The sequence below is a fragment of the Myotis yumanensis genome, unplaced genomic scaffold (genome assembly GCF_028538775.1).
Source record: "Myotis yumanensis isolate MYYU_CA2020_CCGP unplaced genomic scaffold, mMyoYum1.0.hap1 SCAF_8, whole genome shotgun sequence".
Classification (NCBI taxonomy): Eukaryota; Metazoa; Chordata; class Mammalia; order Chiroptera; family Vespertilionidae; genus Myotis; species Myotis yumanensis.
In genome coordinates, this window is record NW_027223759.1 from 35,093,646 (window position 1) to 35,110,299 (window position 16,654).

General features: G+C 52.3%; 1 protein-coding gene across 6 annotated transcripts in view; it reads right to left on the reverse strand.

Annotated features, from left to right (window-relative positions):
• The window catches only part of HDAC4 (histone deacetylase 4), a 233,521-nt gene that overhangs the window by 46,601 nt on the left and 170,266 nt on the right, over positions 1 to 16,654 (reverse strand). For 4 of the 6 annotated variants that reach the window (XM_070422527.1, XM_070422530.1, XM_070422526.1 and 1 more), the window contains 5 exons: positions 14,689 to 14,801; positions 10,593 to 10,709; positions 10,310 to 10,508; positions 7,015 to 7,253; positions 200 to 457 (listed from right to left, as the gene is read on the reverse strand). In XM_070422527.1, the coding sequence (XP_070278628.1) occupies positions 200 to 457; positions 7,015 to 7,253; positions 10,310 to 10,508; positions 10,593 to 10,709; positions 14,689 to 14,801 (926 nt within the window). The remainder of the gene's footprint in view (positions 1 to 199; positions 458 to 7,014; positions 7,254 to 10,309; positions 10,509 to 10,592; positions 10,710 to 14,688; positions 14,802 to 16,654) is intronic. The other 2 variants (XM_070422531.1, XM_070422529.1) reach the window with 1 other exon arrangement.

A 16,654-nucleotide genomic window follows, 5' to 3' on the forward strand; every position in this document is an offset into this window, starting at 1 on the left:
TCAGCCACCTCCCACACCACTAGGGAGAGATGGGGGAAGACCTGGCCTGGCGGGAGTGGAAGGAAGAGGCCCTTCAGTTTCCACTGCCCACTGGAAATGTGGGCCACTGTCCCTTGCCTCCTGCACCACCCAGCTCCAGCCCACTTTCCCCTTCCCTGTCCACCTTCTCTCACCCTGCCCGCCCCGCCCTCGTGGTCACCTGTCTGAAGAGCAGCTCTTGCTCTGTGGGCTGGCGCTGGCTGGGCTCCACTTCCCGAGGTGGCTCTGCCTCCTCGTCGTCACTCTCCAAGGGCTCCTGTTTCACCTGCACTCCAGTCAGCTCCTGGGCCTCCTTCTGCCCAGAGAGCCGGTCTAGGTAGGGCTCCTCCAGGAGGGCCTGGTGCTCACGGAGCTCCTCCTCTGTCTCCTCGGGGTGGCTCTCAGGCTGCCGGGCTGGCTCGCTGGGTTTGGGGATAATCTACAGAAGTGAAGGGAAAGTCAGAGTGACCCAAGGTGACTGAGGTCATCAGAAAGGAATGGTGCATCAGAGAGTCTTCATCTCAGAAACAAAGGGATAGAGGACTCGGGGGGTGAGTTAAGGCCAACAGGCACCAGGCTAGCACCAGGCTGGTCACCTATGCAGAACATGGGCGCTGTCCGCGGTGCTGAGAAGTAACATCAAGGCTCCAGGCAGGGAAGGAAGCAGACCTGCAATTGGTTTATGAAACTGTGTTTGTGCCAAGCAAGAGAACACAGTGACAGAGGTGTCAACCCACCTCTGCACCTGGATGAGAAGGGAAGAGGACAATGTCCCCTCCTCCACTGTCACAGCTTCTGAGAGGGACATTGCCTGCCTTCTTCCACCCTCAGCCCAGTTAGTCATCTGTCCGAGAAATCCCTTTTCTGTGTCCATCCTACTGTAACTGAGGTCCTGACCTGAAAGGGCACTAGGGCGGTTACCTGCATCTGCTCCTCCTCCTCCTGGGCTTCTCTGCCAGCTGACCAGGCCCCAGAGCCCCCAGCCCCATCCCACTTCCTGCTCCCCACCCTTGGGCCTGAAAAGCTCCCATGTCATGAACTTTGACCTCCAGACCATAGGCATGAGAGGCTGTGTTTTCTTAAAGGGGGTTCACACTCCTGCCTGTGCCACAGGTAGGTCCTAACAGTCAAACTGAGAATGGGGCACTGGGAGTGACACTTTGGGCCTCAGCAAGGCTGGGATGGAAGGCCAGAAGAGGGGCTGGGTCCAGAAAGAGGAGTGGAAGGCTGCAGCAGGGCTGGCTCCTGGTGCAGGTATGGATAGAGGCTGGCAACTGCCTAGAAGGATGCAGCTGGCCAGGAGGGAAGGGCAGGGGGTATAACGGCTCAGAGAGGCTGAAATTCAAATGCCACATGAGAAGGGGATCCAAGTCAGGGTTTAGGAGCCAGCTCAGGACTGGAGATGGCTGTCAGGAAGAACCGAGCAGTCAGGAAGTTGAAATGCAGAAGCTCATGCAAGGCTCATAGAGACTTGACTGAGGACAGAGAAGCCACACACACAAAGGGAAACACAGAGAACAGGCCAGAGGCCAGGAGAGGAAGAGGGGTCCGCCTGTCCGCTGCCTTGGGGAGGAGGACTAGAGGGTCCCGACTACCTGCAGGCTCAGAGTCAGCTCTGGGATGTTACGAGGAGGCATATAGGCCACCTGCTCCGAGGTGCCCTTCCACAAGCTCAATGAAGATGGCTGTGGGAAGCATCTGCACCAAGTAGGAGCAGGTGTGGGGGAAACAGGAGGCTGTGGCCACCTCAGGGTGACCCGAGGATGACCCCAAAGGGAGGTAATTTGGATGCTAGAGTAACCCAGGGCCAATTCTAGGCCATTCGGGAAGCCCAGCTGTGAAGTGAGGTGTTTCTGCAGACACAGAGCTCTGGTCCCTCCCTGAGGGAGGCCAGGGAAAAGTAAATGAGGAATGGAGGGCCCAGCCAGGGCCCCAGTGCTTGCCTGAGGAAGCTATTTGAGAAAACAGAGCATTAATACTGAAGAGTTAGGAGAGTGGCCATGGGAACATGTACTCAGAGGACAGGTTACTCTAATCCTGACTTTCTTCCAACGTTTTCTTCTAAATTTCAAAACTAGAGAAAACTTTCAAAAATTGTTAAGAAATCCCATACGCCCTTCTCCTATAGATGGAAGGACACAGGGATGAGGCAGAGGTCAACCTCTCCTCTGCTGACCTACTTGAGGACTACCAGTGGCTGCGAGATGCAATCCAGCAAATGTGTCAGCCATCCTCTACAGAACCCTGGGAATCACCCACTTGGGAGTCTCACTGATAGACTTAGTGACTGTCAGCTGTGCTGTTGACCACACAAATATTCAAGTTCCCTCAGTTGTCTGGTAATGTCACTTATGGCCTTTCCTGGTCCAAATTGGGTCCAGCTACAGATCACGTGTATGTTTAGGTGACTTGTCCGAAGTTGCCATGTCTGAAGCATTCAACCAGTGTCTGTAAAGGGCCCCTGGATGTGGTAAGGGATCATCCCCTCTGGTATCTGGGGCAGGTGCTGACATAGTTGGGCAGACTCCCTGTGGGGCAGGTGGGCTTCCAGCTGTGGTCAGTGTGCCTCCTGTGGGCCGCACTCCATCCTCTGTCACATGCTGCTTTTGGGCTGAATGTTTAGTCTCACCGGTTCCAGTGAATGTCCTGGGCACCTTTCCAGGTGATGGGCTCTGTGGAGTCCCTTCCTCCTGCAGCTTCACTCTTACGGAGCCTCTGAGGGCACACCCCTTCCCCCATCGCCCCAGGCCTGGCAGGTGGATGGGTGGCAGCTCTGGGTCATCGAAGGGGAGGAGAAAGGAGCTGGGAGATGGCAAAGGCCCAGCGGCAGTTCTTCCTGGAGAAACCAGGCAGAGGGGACACAAAGCAGCCTGCTCATAGCAGACGTCCAGGGCTTCCTCTGCCATCCTCTCAGCTTCCTTGGGAAATGAGGCATCCAAGCAGAGCCTGCCAGGCCCTCCAGAGGAGTTAGGATACTCAGAGCTTCATGACAGCCCAGCTCCCTGGAGCTCACTTCACGTCCCGAGTTTGGCCTGAAGACTGAGGGTGCCTAGGAGGGATGTCGCCAGGGCAGTGGCACGTGGACTGCATCAGAAGCCTCCCTGTGATGCAGAGGTGTCACAGGACTGCGAGGGTCTCCGCTTAGCAGTGATGCAGGAGCTTGTGCGGCCAGCCTCCTTGGGCCGAGGTCACTGTGTGACGACCCCCCCCCCCCCCCCCCTCCCCGTCACTGACATGCAGCTCTGCTTCCCACTAGCCGGGCCATACGGCAGTCCAGCAGCAGGAGGGGCAGTGGCAGGCAAACATGCTGGAGGAAACACTGGCAGAGAATCGGCAGCAAACTGGACGAACAAGTCAGCTCTCTGTCTCCTAGTGGCCTTTGGACCTTAGGAGCCCTCATTTATCAATTACAAGAGAACAAATGCAACTCCAAATTAGAGCAACACATTTTCTAAAAGCCAGATGAGTTCAGAGCCAAAGCCAACTGGTAAGCAGCCCATTTTTAAAGACTACTGGCCATGCTCATAATTAGACCACACAAATAAACGAGACCCAGTTTTCATATTCAATATTGGGAAGGTCAGATGAAAGGAAAATGCATCCAACCCAGCTCTGCTAGTTCCCCTTGGGCTCATGTGGAATTCAGCAACCACAGACGAAACTGTTGTCACAGCAAAGCCAGCTTCTCCAGTTGTCAAGGTGCCTTAAGAATTCTCTTCTAACAGAGAAAAGGCATTTCTGCCCCTGTACACCCTGCTCACCTTACACAGACCACACCTGAGGCCATTCTCAGACGCTCCCAGACACACAAGACTGGCTTCACTTCAGCTCCAGAGCTGGAAGCCCCACTCCCTTTGATGGCAAGCATTCTCCTAAAAGTCCCTTCACCCAGCAAACTTTATTAAACACACTGCGTGCAAGGCCACGGGCATCCACAATGAGGCCGACACACCACTGGATAGGAGCGCTGGGCACCCACAGGGAGGCCCACATACTGCTGGAGAGTAGTGGTCATCGCCCCGGTGAACCCAGCCAGCTCCTAGGTCCATTTTTCCTGCCTCCTAGGCTTTCTTAGCCAATGGGCCATTCTCTGGAAACCACAGCAGCCCCGTTGGGCTGCTGAAAGTGCAGCAACTGGGAAGGGCTGATCTCTCTTCAAGGGCTGATCGCTCTCCAAGTTGCATTTGTTCTCTCTCCTTGAAGAGGCTGCCCACTGAGGCTGAATGAGAGCAGACCATGCATGGAAGGTCACCATCCCCATGCACAGGGCACAGGGCTGCAGGGAGGGAGCCCTGCCAGGCTCTGGGCTCTAGTACCCTCAGGTAATGAGGCCTAGGAACAGCCTGCTCCAAGACAAAGGGCAGAGACATCAGCACCAGACGGTACCAGATACGAGCTTGGCTCCCTGAGCGCCGGGAGAACAGTGTATAAACATGTCAGTCACCTGTCGTTCCCACCGTCAGTCAGTCAGTCATGTAGCAGAATCAGGGAGATTACCCAGCTTCCAAGTCGCTCTGTTCAGGAACATATCACCTATGAATAGGTGTTTCCTGTCTTCAAAGCCTCCTAACCTGCCACTCAGATAATGACATAACAAAACCAAGAAGCCAAACTGGCATCAGGTGGAGAAATGTCAAGTTCCCACACAGTGAAGAGTCCCTTTACTGTCCAATCAGGGCCAGGTTCAGGGCCTGCCCACTGCTGACTGCTTTGTCCAGCCTGGCTGGGAGAGCCTGTGGGGTGGGGGGCTCTGTGGGTGGGGTAGGAGCCCATTCCCTAGTGCCTGGTGGGTAGAGGGGTCTGCTGGCCATTTAGGAGTGAACGTCCCTCAGCCCTGTCAGGGCAAACACACTGGGGTGGACTGGGGCTATGTGGCCGCCACCTCCACCTGTGAACCCTGTGGGGGCTGAGACGGACTCAGTGGAGGAGCAGCCCCAAAAGACATGATGGCATTTCAACAAGCAACCCTCTTGACAAAACCACACCAGCACCCGCTCTTGGCAGGCACCGTGCCAGGTACCTGGGTCGACCAGGGTACACAGACTGCATCCTTGTGGGCTGACATGCCACCAGGGAACACAGATAGGAATATGAGACGTGAGAAATGGGTGTAGTCACTGCAGAAGGGAGGGTGAGCAAGGTAACAGGATGGGGCTGGGAGGCAGTTCTGAGGTGGGGGACTCATGAGTGATGTTCAGGCCAAGACTCAGAGGAGCAAACCTAGGGAGCATGGAGTGGGAAGAGGCTTCTTCTTTGAAGATTAGTCTCCGTGCCCAAAACCCAACTGGGCTGGGAATGCTGGCAGACAGAGGAGCAGGGCTAGCTGTACTTAGCACCTCGGCCCCGGAGAGGTGGTCTTCTCTCCTCTTGCTCCATCTTCACACTCGTGTGGACCCTTCCAGGTCTTGTTCCTGATCCCTCTCTCCCCCTCCACCCTTTCATTCCTCAGGGAGGCAGAGACAAGAGTCTAACTGTGTGTAACGGGTAGAGGATCAATGACTGAGGTCTCTCTGAAAGAGGGAACGCGACCAGATGAGCTTTCCCAGGAAAGAGACACGTTGAGAATCAAGTCTGTTCATCCCCAAATCTGCTAGTTCCCCTCAGAAAACACCAAAGCTGCTTTCTCTTACCTCATCCACTTCTTTCTTAGCAGCTTTGAGAGGTAACTCACGTACCAGAGTTCACACTTTTGAACTGTGTAAGTCACTAGTCATTTGTCTATTAACAGAGTTGTGCAACCATCACGTCTCTAACTCAGAACACTTTCAATCACCTCAGAAAGAAACGCCATTCCCACTGGCAGTCATGCCCCTGCCACTCCCCACCCCGCCTAGGGTGCCCATCGATCACCAAACTGCCTGCCCGTCTGATGTTCTACCACATCGAATCATACGTGTGGGCTTTTCTGTCTGGCTTCTCTCACTCAGCACCATGTTTTCAGGGCTGAGTGATACACCATGGCCTGTCTGTGCCCATTCTGTTTGACTGTCATCTGGGCTGTCCTGCTGTTGGTGTGCAAGCCCTTGTTTAGACCTATGTTGTCAACTCTCTTGGGTACAGGCCTAGCAGTGGGCCTGCTGGCTCCCATGGTAACTCTGTTAACCTTTTGAGGAAATGCTGGACTGTCTTCCACAGGTTCATCTCATTCTTTACTATTAAAAGATGCTTTCTTTCAAATGTTGGTATTTGAAAAACGTTACTCGAAGTTGCTCTTTTCCTATTTTACTCACTAGAGAGCAACACCACCCTTTCCCACCACTTCCTGCTGAGAGTGGCGTCGCCGTAACTCTAGGGACTGTGCAGGTGTGCAGGCCTCTGTGAGCTGGCCCGGATGTAGCCCTCTAGAGGATGTTATTCCAATGGACAAGTATACTGCAAGGGTAGAGTCATCCGGACATGTGCTTCTGGGGACTTCAGGCCACTGTAAAGTTGGGGACTTCCTGTTTTGTGTTTGCTTAAAGATAAATATGCTTGAGAAAAAAGTCTTGCCTGGCTGGCATGGCTAAGTGGTTGAGCATCAATCTATGGACTAGGAGGTCACGGTTCAATTCCCTATCAGGGCATATGCCCAGGTTGTAGGCTCGATCCTCCTGTGGGGAGTGCAGGAGGCAGCCAATCAATAATTCTCTCATCATTGATGTTTCGATTTCTTTCTTTCTCCCTTCCTCTCTGAAATCAATAAAAACATATTTAAAAAGAAAAAAGTGTTGGCTGAGTGGAATTTACCACGCAGTGATGTGAACACTTCACATACATAACACTGACCAGGGACTCGGGAACTGGCCCTGTCCACTCCAGTCATCCCCCCGCACGGGTAACTCCCCCAAGTTCCAGCTGCACACAAGCCCGTCCTTGCCAAGCGTGGGGAAGCCTGAGATCCACTATTTCTCCTGTGGCCCTCAGCCGTTCAAGGTCAGAAGGGGGCAGCTGCCAGATGGCAAAGCTGAGGAAAGAGCTAACAGACGTGAGGCCGTGGAGCGCACGGCACAGACCCACCTTGTTCATATGCAGCTGCTGCTGCTGAAACTGTTGCTTGTGTTTCTCCAGAAACTGCTGGTGCTGCTGCTGGATGACCAGGTGCTGCAGGGCCTGGGCGTTTTGGGGCAGCGGTGCTGACTGCGTGCGCCCCAGTGGGCGGTGCTGCCTCAGCTTGTGGATGGAGGGGGACACCCGGTCTGCGCCAACCAGAGACTGTGTGTGCAGGGGCAGGGCGCCCAGGCCTGAAAGATACCAGTCTGAAGATAACATGGAGGAAAATAGCAGAGGGGAAGAGGAAGAAGAGAGGAGGGGAGAGAGCTGTTGAGTGAATGACAGAGACACCATGAGCTGCAGCCCAGGCGCCTCCTCCCTGGAGCCCAGCGGGTGTGACTCCAGGCATACACCGAGCATCCTGAGCTGTCACTTGGAGGGTACTGTCTCTGACACCCAGGTTAATGCCATCAACAGGCATTCTGTGCAACAGGCTTCAGAACAGCTTGCCCTGCCAGAGAGGCAGATTCACAGGTACGAACACCCCCTCAGAAGGTTCTGATCTGAAGAGCACTGTGGGCAATAAGAGTACCACATGCTGAGCTGAGGAAGGCCATAGTAGCCCTTCCCTGTCACAGAAACTAAGTGTGAGAGAAATAAACTGTCCTCAGGGGTCAAGTTCTTTTAAGGGTCTCTTAAAGCACTGATTTCATGCACAAAGGGGGCATTAACACTTACAATCCTGATGGATATGGTCAAAACCTTTTTCTACAAATTTCTACAAGGATTTGCCAACGCCCAGGCCCACTGGCTGCACAGGAGGGTGCTGCGCCCACATCTGCACCTGAGCTAAGTGTTCAGATCCAGAGTCTGAGCTGACAGGACACATCTGGCTGTGTCTGCACTTGAATCTCAGTTTAAATTGCAACCTCTCTTGTGAACCAGGAAGTTTAATATTTTTCCTTCTGTAGGCTTTTCCTCCATCTGGTTTTTCTTTTGCAAATTGTTGTTTAGGTCACTGACCATTTTTCCAAGGTTCTATGGGCAAAAAGTTCTAACAAACCCCTTCCCCTGCAACCTGGGTATGTCCCCCTGGCAACCTGAGGTAAACAAACACTAAACATTGCTCAGGCTGAAAATGACCCTGGGTCAAGGATGTCCGACTGGGAGAAATGGTAAATGAACTGAGCACACCAGCTCCTGCTGCCCTGTGAGTGACCAGAAGGCTAGAATAACCCACCAGGTACCCACACCTGCTCCTCTACTGGGCCTTCTTCCCACCTATTCACCTGCCGAGTCCCACCTCAGGTCTTAAGCAATGATGCTCATTTCCAGAAAGCCTTCCCTGAAGCTCGCCTGCCCCAGCACCCAGCCTCCTGCACACACCCAACTACCAAGCTCTGGGGCCCGTCTCCCAGGGCCTGGCCAGTAGGACACACTGGTCTGAAGGTTTGGTTCCGGCCACTCGGTCACTGTGCTCAGCTGGGTGGCCAGACCAGGCAGTGCCCACAGTTCTGTGTGGAGCTGCAGAAACAAGCCAGGACTCTGCAAACAGTTTCCTTCTCACCTGGAAATGAACTGGATTTCTATGCGCTGCCCTGGCTAGCTGCTCAAACTCAGCCTCTGGGAATGCTGGGACTTTGCTCTTTCCAAGAGTAATGACATTGTGTGCAGAGTGCCTAATAATTGAAAACATACGAGCCATAGGGCCTGCGGGGAAGGGGACACAGTGCCCGAGACCCTCCACCTTGCTTGCTCTCTGACCCGGCCAGCCACTCCTCCCACACGGGCCTGTTTCCAGAGCACTTGTGTGTGGAGCTGGTATAACTTGGTCAGTCTGTCCAACGAGATCATCAGCAAGCAGATAGGTCTGTGGGCCGTCCACTTGGGGGGACTCATACACTGACATAGGAAACTTGCAGTGAGAACTCCTGGGTCCTGCTCAGACACAGCCACCTCAGACACCATGGCTCTCACTGGGCTCAGTCACAGGGATATTTACTACGCCTATGCTATCTACTAGGCATTGCAGACTGTGTGGGTGCCGGGAGAGAGAGGATGGCAGAGCTGTAGGAAAATGCAAGGTCTGGGCTCCAGGAAGGAGGCAAGACAGACACAGTGTCCATGGAAGCTGACATAGAATGAGCACATGGGAGCAGGACAGGGGCACAGGAGCTGGCCTCATGGAAAAAGGGGTTTTGGGAAAAGGACAGGGCTTCCAGAATCATCCTGCAGGCCAGTCAGCGAGGAGTAAAACTGGCTAGTTGATGAGCTGCGTGGGAGCAAGAGGCTCAGAGGCCTGGCACAGCGTATCTCCAGCTGAGAGCTGGGGCCTCACTGCAGCCAGCCGCCCAGAGCTTTCTGTGCCATGGAAATGGTCCAGGTTGCCCTGCACCAGCAGCCATAGGAACATTCGCTATGCCTCACAGGTGACTGAGTGCTTTTAACTTTCAGTTTCAATGTTAATATCCACATGTGGCCAGTGCTCCTGCACTGGACAGCACTGTGCTGCACAACGGGGGGACTTCCCAGGCCCTGATGGAAACCTGGTGGCAGCTAGAGGACAGGATGGAAAGGCAGGAAAGCAGTCAGGAGGCGTCTTCCCACAGGGCCCAGGGGTCCTGGAAGGACACGACCCGAGCCCAGACCAGCCAGTGACTCTAAGGAACCAAGTGCTCGAGAGGGACAAACAAGCATAAAACAGGAAAACCAAACCAAACCCCCGTCTGGACCCGCGTGCGCCACATTTGGACTCTGAGGTCTGCAGGTACCTGCATTTCCCACTGAGGTTGGGGGTCAGAGATTTGGAGGTGAAGCTCTAATGTTGCTGTAGATTTTACTTCTGAACAGAGAGAGAGATTCGAGAAGGCAGAAATGAAACTGAGGACGGTTTCCAGATGAGGACGGGCGACCGCAGCCCCCACACGTCTGGCAATCCTTAGTGACTCTGTACACCATCACTGCTATGAAGACTCCATCACAGATTTCCCACTTTTTCCTAAATACAACTGTCCTTTAGATGGGGCACCGTTTTAATAAAAATTTACTGCTGATAGAAATCGACTGTCCTCCCAAGTCAGGTCTGTGTTTCTGCCACTTGCTTAGCTTGACCCAGAGGAAGACGCAAACCAGAAGAGCCTCAACCTCCTCTTGAGAGGGCAGGACCTGTAATTGGCACGTCGTCCACCCAGTTCTTTGAGGGAGACATGGAGCATCATGTCACATGGCCGGACGTGGGGGAAGTGAGGGAAACACAGGGTGGAACAGGCCTCCTTGCCGGTTCTGTGAGCTGGCAAGGCCTGATGCCGTGCAGAGCGCTCACCTGTGACGAGGGGCGTCTGTGTGGGTGGCTGCTCCAGTAAGACCATGTGCTGCAGGAGAGGGTTGTGAGCTGCCCCGCCGTCCCGCTCCAGGGGCGCCGTGCTCAGGTAGGGCGTGAGGTGGGTGCCAGGAAAGAGGGAGAGCCGCTGTTGCAGGGCTGGGAGAGCCAGTCTCTCGGCTTCCTGCTGGCCTGCCGCCCCCTGGAGAGGCACAACTGGTAACGTCTAGGCTACATGCCTGTGACAGCTGCCCCGCACCACACAGACCCTCGGAAGCCTACTTACAGCAGAAGGGCCGGTGGCAGGAAGTCCCAGTGTGATGTTGGGCAAGGATGGCGATGTGTAGAGGGGAAGTGGGGCCACGGAGCCTTCCCGAGTCACCAGTCTGTGTGCCAAGCTGGTCTGGGGACAGAACACAGGACGACCATCACACAGAGTCTGCTTTGGCCAAGTGTGGGCAACCACACCAAGGGGAAGGACAACAGAAAACACTTCTGGGCAGATCATGCCCAGAATATAAAGATGAATTAACAGATTAGAGCATGTAGGTGAGTGTAACATTTCAGAGCAGGCGGCAAGCATAAAAACATATATTCATGATCCACCAAATTCTCATTTTTATTCAAATTGCTTACTCATGGCAAAACTACAAGAAGAAAACCTAGGAAAATGTATTTTAAAATATATTCTTAGAGTTGGGAATGTTTTTCTAAACATAACATCAGAGGCAGAAACCAAAGAGGGAACTAAAGATGAAAAAAAACCCTCACATGAAAGGGAAAAAATGGTGATGACAATAGTAGCAAAGTACAGGACAAAGGTTAATATATAGAGAGCTCACAAATCAAAAGCAGGCTCGTTTACACATGGGGCACCAGTTTGGCAGAGGCTTGAAGTTACTTGGAATCTTGTTCGTGATGTGATGTTAAGTTAGAAAAACAAGTTACAAAATCTTACACTTTTTAAAAAGAAGACTTGGACTATTTTAAGTGTACAGCAAAAGTGAGGACTGGAAGGGCAGTCAGAAAAGGGTGAGCAGTGAGCAGTCTGCAAGGAGTTGAAGTACTGAGATATTTAACATCTTCTGCTTCTAGAATAAACCTTCTTTGATAAAAAACATATTCACCAGCACATCCCTGCACAGCAAATGTGCGCTGAGCCAATGAGCAAACCACCAATAGGTGACTTTGCCATGGGGCACGAAGGTGGGGGTGGCAGAAGTCTGCAAGATGAAAAATAACGTGAGGGATGAACATCCTGACTTCCTCCCATCCTTCCCACAGTGAACAACATAATCAAGGATGAGAACCATTTCACTTCCAGGGGAAAAGCTGTGGACTGAAAGCTGTTACACATTACTACAGATAGTGGTCACTGTCTGCAGCCCTGCCAGCCTGCAGGGACAAGTGCCCACTCTCAGAGTGAACATCTCTGCCTTGCAGATTCCCCAGGTGGCTATGTTGATGGTGTCATATTTTGATGTCATCAAGAAACATACACTTAGTTTCTGTGCTAAAGGCAGAACAGGATGGAACGGCTTTCCTCACGAGGAAGGAAACAGCACGTCTTGTTCCGGAGACTGGCTGCAGCTACCTGTACAGCTACCTGTAGTCACTCATGTAGTCAATGGTACAGTAATGATGAAAGGACGACTGTGAAAGCGCTCTTCCCACACAAAGCAATTTTGTTAGAAGTAAAATACTAACAAGCTATGTTTTAGGGAACATGATTGTGACTGCCAAGGAAACCATGGTTCCACTGAACTGAGATTCTCCAAGAAAGAAGAGATGTTCTATTGTTTCCAAGGTTGTAACTTCCTCTTTATAACCAAGGCTATTTTTTTTAACCTAAGTTATTTTTAGAAATAAAGCTGCCTCAGAATTACTTGGTAGGCTGACTTGCCCGCATTTTCAGTGTCAATGTCTCTGTCAGCTTCTCAGTTCTGCATACGTCCAGGGTTGGGGTCAGAGTGCCTGTGGCACCACCCTGCCAGCCACACCCCAATCATGGGCACACCCTAGTCACAGGCGTGCCTCAATCACATCTAGCCTTCTGAACTGGACGGAGCCGCTGTCTGTGGCACAGGGAGCCCTGCATCCTCTGTATAAAGGGGGACAGGGTATAGTGAGGCTGAGCTCCACGCCATCCAGGGGTCCCTTGCCTCCCTCCCACACAAGGATCCTACACAGCCTCTGGACTGGGAAGCCTCTGTGCCTCTCAGGGAACTGTCCAATCCTCAAAAAGTACACCTACATACCCTCACATTTTCTAAGACTACCCTGCCAATCCTCTTAACATTTCTTGTGAACCCTCCTACATCTTCTATTAATTTGCACTAGCTTAATTTACATTAACGTGTGACTTGGAAAAATTAACACATACTTTAAACCAGAACCATGTAAACTCACCCAAATAAGGCATCCCTACAAGATGAAGCATTAGGTATATACCTACCCACCTTTAATAACAATCAGGGCCCAGGATCGCTATTGCCCACATGATGATCCTGACATCTTGTTCCAGAAGCAATTTCTAGGCTGAGCTCTACGCAACTTCAGGCCACACTGAGCTATGACCTGAACACCCAGGAGGACTGTCAAAACGTTCTATAATCTAAATAAGCACTTAAACAGGTAGGTTAAAAAGAAAAGGTCATAAAAGGAGATGTATAAAAGAAAAAGATGAGAAAATGGGGATTAAGCAAATTAAACAGTAATCTTAGTTTCCAAAAATCTGCTTATCAATAGTGTCTAGAACTCTGTCAGCCCTTTGGAAGGGTTGGATTCATTTCTATTTAAGGAGGAAAGTAAAAAGCTATGTCTAATAAAGTATGGCCTCCTGTCAGTTAGAACTGAGAACACAGAACCCACTCAGTAGAGCTGTCTGGGCACGAAGCAGACGGTATTTCTGGCTCAGTTTGCCAGACACTCAATGCGAGGAGGTTTCCCACATGGATCCCCGCCCACATCCCCACTCAGCAAGTGCAAAGTTCTCTGCTCAAGACTGGACCACTCGACTCCCTCTCCCCACCAGCATGAGGAGCCGGGGAGAAGCAGGCCCTTGGCTGGACCCTCGCCCTCGGTCCCGAGCCTGCACAGGGCTGGGGCAAGATAGGCGCTCCAGAGACACTTGGGGGGATAAATGGAGGGAAATGAATGTAAGAGTGGAGGTCCTGGAACCTACTGCTGGAAAGTCACTCGACTCAGGTCTGGTCAAGGGAACGGCATGACCTGAAGCTGGCCCTGGGGCCCTTCACCTGGCTGAAGAAGCCATCCACCTCTTCTCCTAGGAGGCCCTTCTTCTCTCTCCGCCAACCCCTGCATCTGATGTTCCCTCTAAGTGATTCCAGAACCCTCTCTGTACCCAATCTGTGATGCTGACACCCTAACCACCTCCCAGTGTGGCTCCAGCGTTCCTGACACAAGTACATGTGCCTTGTTGGCCAACATTTTGAGCTGTGTATCTCTCAATACACAACAAGTATTTTTGTTGTTGTTAATACTCACCCGAGGATATTTTTCCATTGATTTTTAGAGAGAGTGTAAGGGAGGGGAAGAGACAGATAGAGGAAACATCGATGTGAGAGAGATTCATCGACTGGTTGCCTTCCGCGTCCATCCTGACCAGGACCGGGGATTAAGCCTGCAACCAAGGTATGTGCCCTTGACCGGAATTAAACCTGGGACTCTTCAGTCTGCAGGTTGATGCTCTATCCACTGAGCCAAACTGGCTAGAGCAGGGGTGGGCAAACTTTTTGACTCGAGGGCCACAATGGGTTCTTAAACTGGACCGGAGGGCCGGAACAAAAGCACGGATGGAGTGTTTGTGTGAACTAATATAAATTCAAAGTAAACATCATTACATAAAAGGGTACGGTCTTTTTTTTTTTTTAATTTTATTCATTTCAAACGGGCCGGATCCGGCCCGCGGGCCGTAGTTTGCCCACGGCTGGGCTAGAGCCACACGTTTTTTCATTCCCATCCAGCCAGGATTCCAATGGGCTCCTGTTCCCAACCAGCACACAGAGCCCTGTGCCATGAGGTTACAAGCAGCTGGCACCATTGGCATGTGGTTCATGAGGAGGATGGATCTAATGTGTTCTGAAGAGCCCAGGAGGAAAGGGGGGGTGTGGAAATGTTCTTTGACCATGACTCTCGTATTGGGAACTCCTGAGTCCTATGCAAAGGAGGTCGAGTGATGAGTGGCAGACAATGAAGTCCACACCAGTGCTCTGCAGGCTGCCTCGCTCCTCAGTTTCCCTCACCATGACCTGGACAGTCAAGTCTGAAGGACAACTGTAAGATGCAGTCATCTCAAGCAAATCAGCTCTTTGAACCTGCCTCGGGGCCGGCAGGAAACAAACAGAAAGCGGGACACTGACCTCCGCTGGGATGCTGGGGACGGCGGGCGCGATCCCATTCTCCGTGCTGATGCTCCCGGAGCTGTTGTTGGGCGAGCTGGGTGCAGAGCCGGGGGCACTGCTGCATGCAGAGTCTGTAGTGGAAAGACATGCCGTCAGCCATACTTGGCTCAAGACCCAGGAAAGTCATGGGACTCACCTATTGACTGGGGCCTGAGCTGCTGCTCACCAGCTTGTGGACAAACTCTAGCAGGAGAGAACATGACCAAGGTCCCCACACAGCACTGTGCAGCCCACTCCCCATTTTTAGCTTTGTTAACCTTTCAGTTCTGTGGACGCCACAGCTGAGACTTTTGAGCTGTACACATTATCAATTTTATTTCTCTTTTGCATTTTCAGATGATCTTAAAGACCAGAAAAACAAGCCCTTGGACACTAACTAATATTCTAAACAAAAGGCCAGGAAACACACAAGCCCAATGACTGAGAGCAGGGAAAGGTTACTTGTGGTCACTAGGAAAGCCATGCACCATTAGTGTCCACTTTGAACACATCCTCTCATCCTTCCTGAGTTACATCGAGGTCCAGGGAAAGTAGAGCTTGTAGTTTCTGCGACTGATCTGGGTTATGTGGAAACACACTACAGCTTGTATGAGTAACTGTGAAGGTACAGTGGCTGCACGCTGCTCGTGGGGAGAGGGCTCCATTCGCTGCTGCTGTGACAGAGGAGAGGAAGGTGTTCTGTCCAGTTGGCCTTCTGAGTTCCAGGGGAGCGGCCATGAACACAGAACTTGCTTTCTCTGCCCCAACCTATGACCATGGCCACCACCAGGTCCTGTCTGCTGGGAAGTCAGCTCTGCTCAGAGCATGGGCCCCTCTAGCCACTAGGGCCGTGCTGCCTAGGACACCTGCACCTGTCCCTCAAGCTTTTTCTGGCCTGTGCAGCTTCCCTCACGTCCTGGCCCAGGTTCCTTTGGGTGCTTTTTCTATGAAACACACTCAGTGTCAATCAGGAGTTGCATACCCAGTCTGCTACTTGTCTCAGAGCGACGGTCTAGTCTCTTGAATTAGATCGAAAGCTCCTGGGCAGCGAGGACCTGAGTCGTTTTTGTGAACAGCCAGGTCCTGACTCACAGTAGCATCAGCAGTCATGGTTGACATGACATTCACTCTAATGTTCAGAAAGAAGCCCGGGGACAGTTCCATCTCCCCAACAGTGTGCCTAGAAATAAACGCTGGCCTTAGAGCTGGCCCTAACCAAGGTGCTGCTCAGAGGAAACCAGGCTGTGTCCGTGGGCACACAAGTGCTTTAACATAACGGGATTCTCTAATTCACACAGAAGCGTCAAGCTGGTGAAACCAAGAGGGACTTCAGACAACGTTTCTTCATTTCTTTAAATGAGGCCTCTACACTAGAACAACTAGAGGAAAGACCCCACATTGAAAAAGGAAGACAAAGACAAAAATGGCTCCCCAGATTCTTTTACACTAATCCACAAATATGTGGAGGTAGGCTCTAGGCTGGGTTTCCCCTGGGCTGAGGAACCTCAAGAGCAGCGGGGCAGGGCTCCAGGTACTTATCTCATCCTGAAGGTGTTGGGACTCAGAGTGTGAGATGTGGCCACTCACATAGGGAGGACCAACGCCGAAGGCGCCCTCCTGGTCCCGAGAGCCTTGGTTTTCAATCCAACACTGTACTTGGTGCAAATGCCGCCCCCCCCCCCCCCCCCATTTCCAGGCTACCTCTAAGCAACTTCTTTGCTTTGTCCTGTGTACGTGCGCCCTCATGACATGGTGCACCCCCAGGAAGCGGGGTGTGCCCTCAGGATGAGGGGTGTGCCTTGGGTCAGGGGTGTACCTCGAGGTGGGGTATATCTTGGATAGGGGATTCACTCTTGTAAGGGGGTGCTCCTGAGGACTGGGGTGCACCAGGGGACCTGGGGTACATCCCTGTGAAAGAATGGGCACTTGGAAAGGGTCTCTGCCC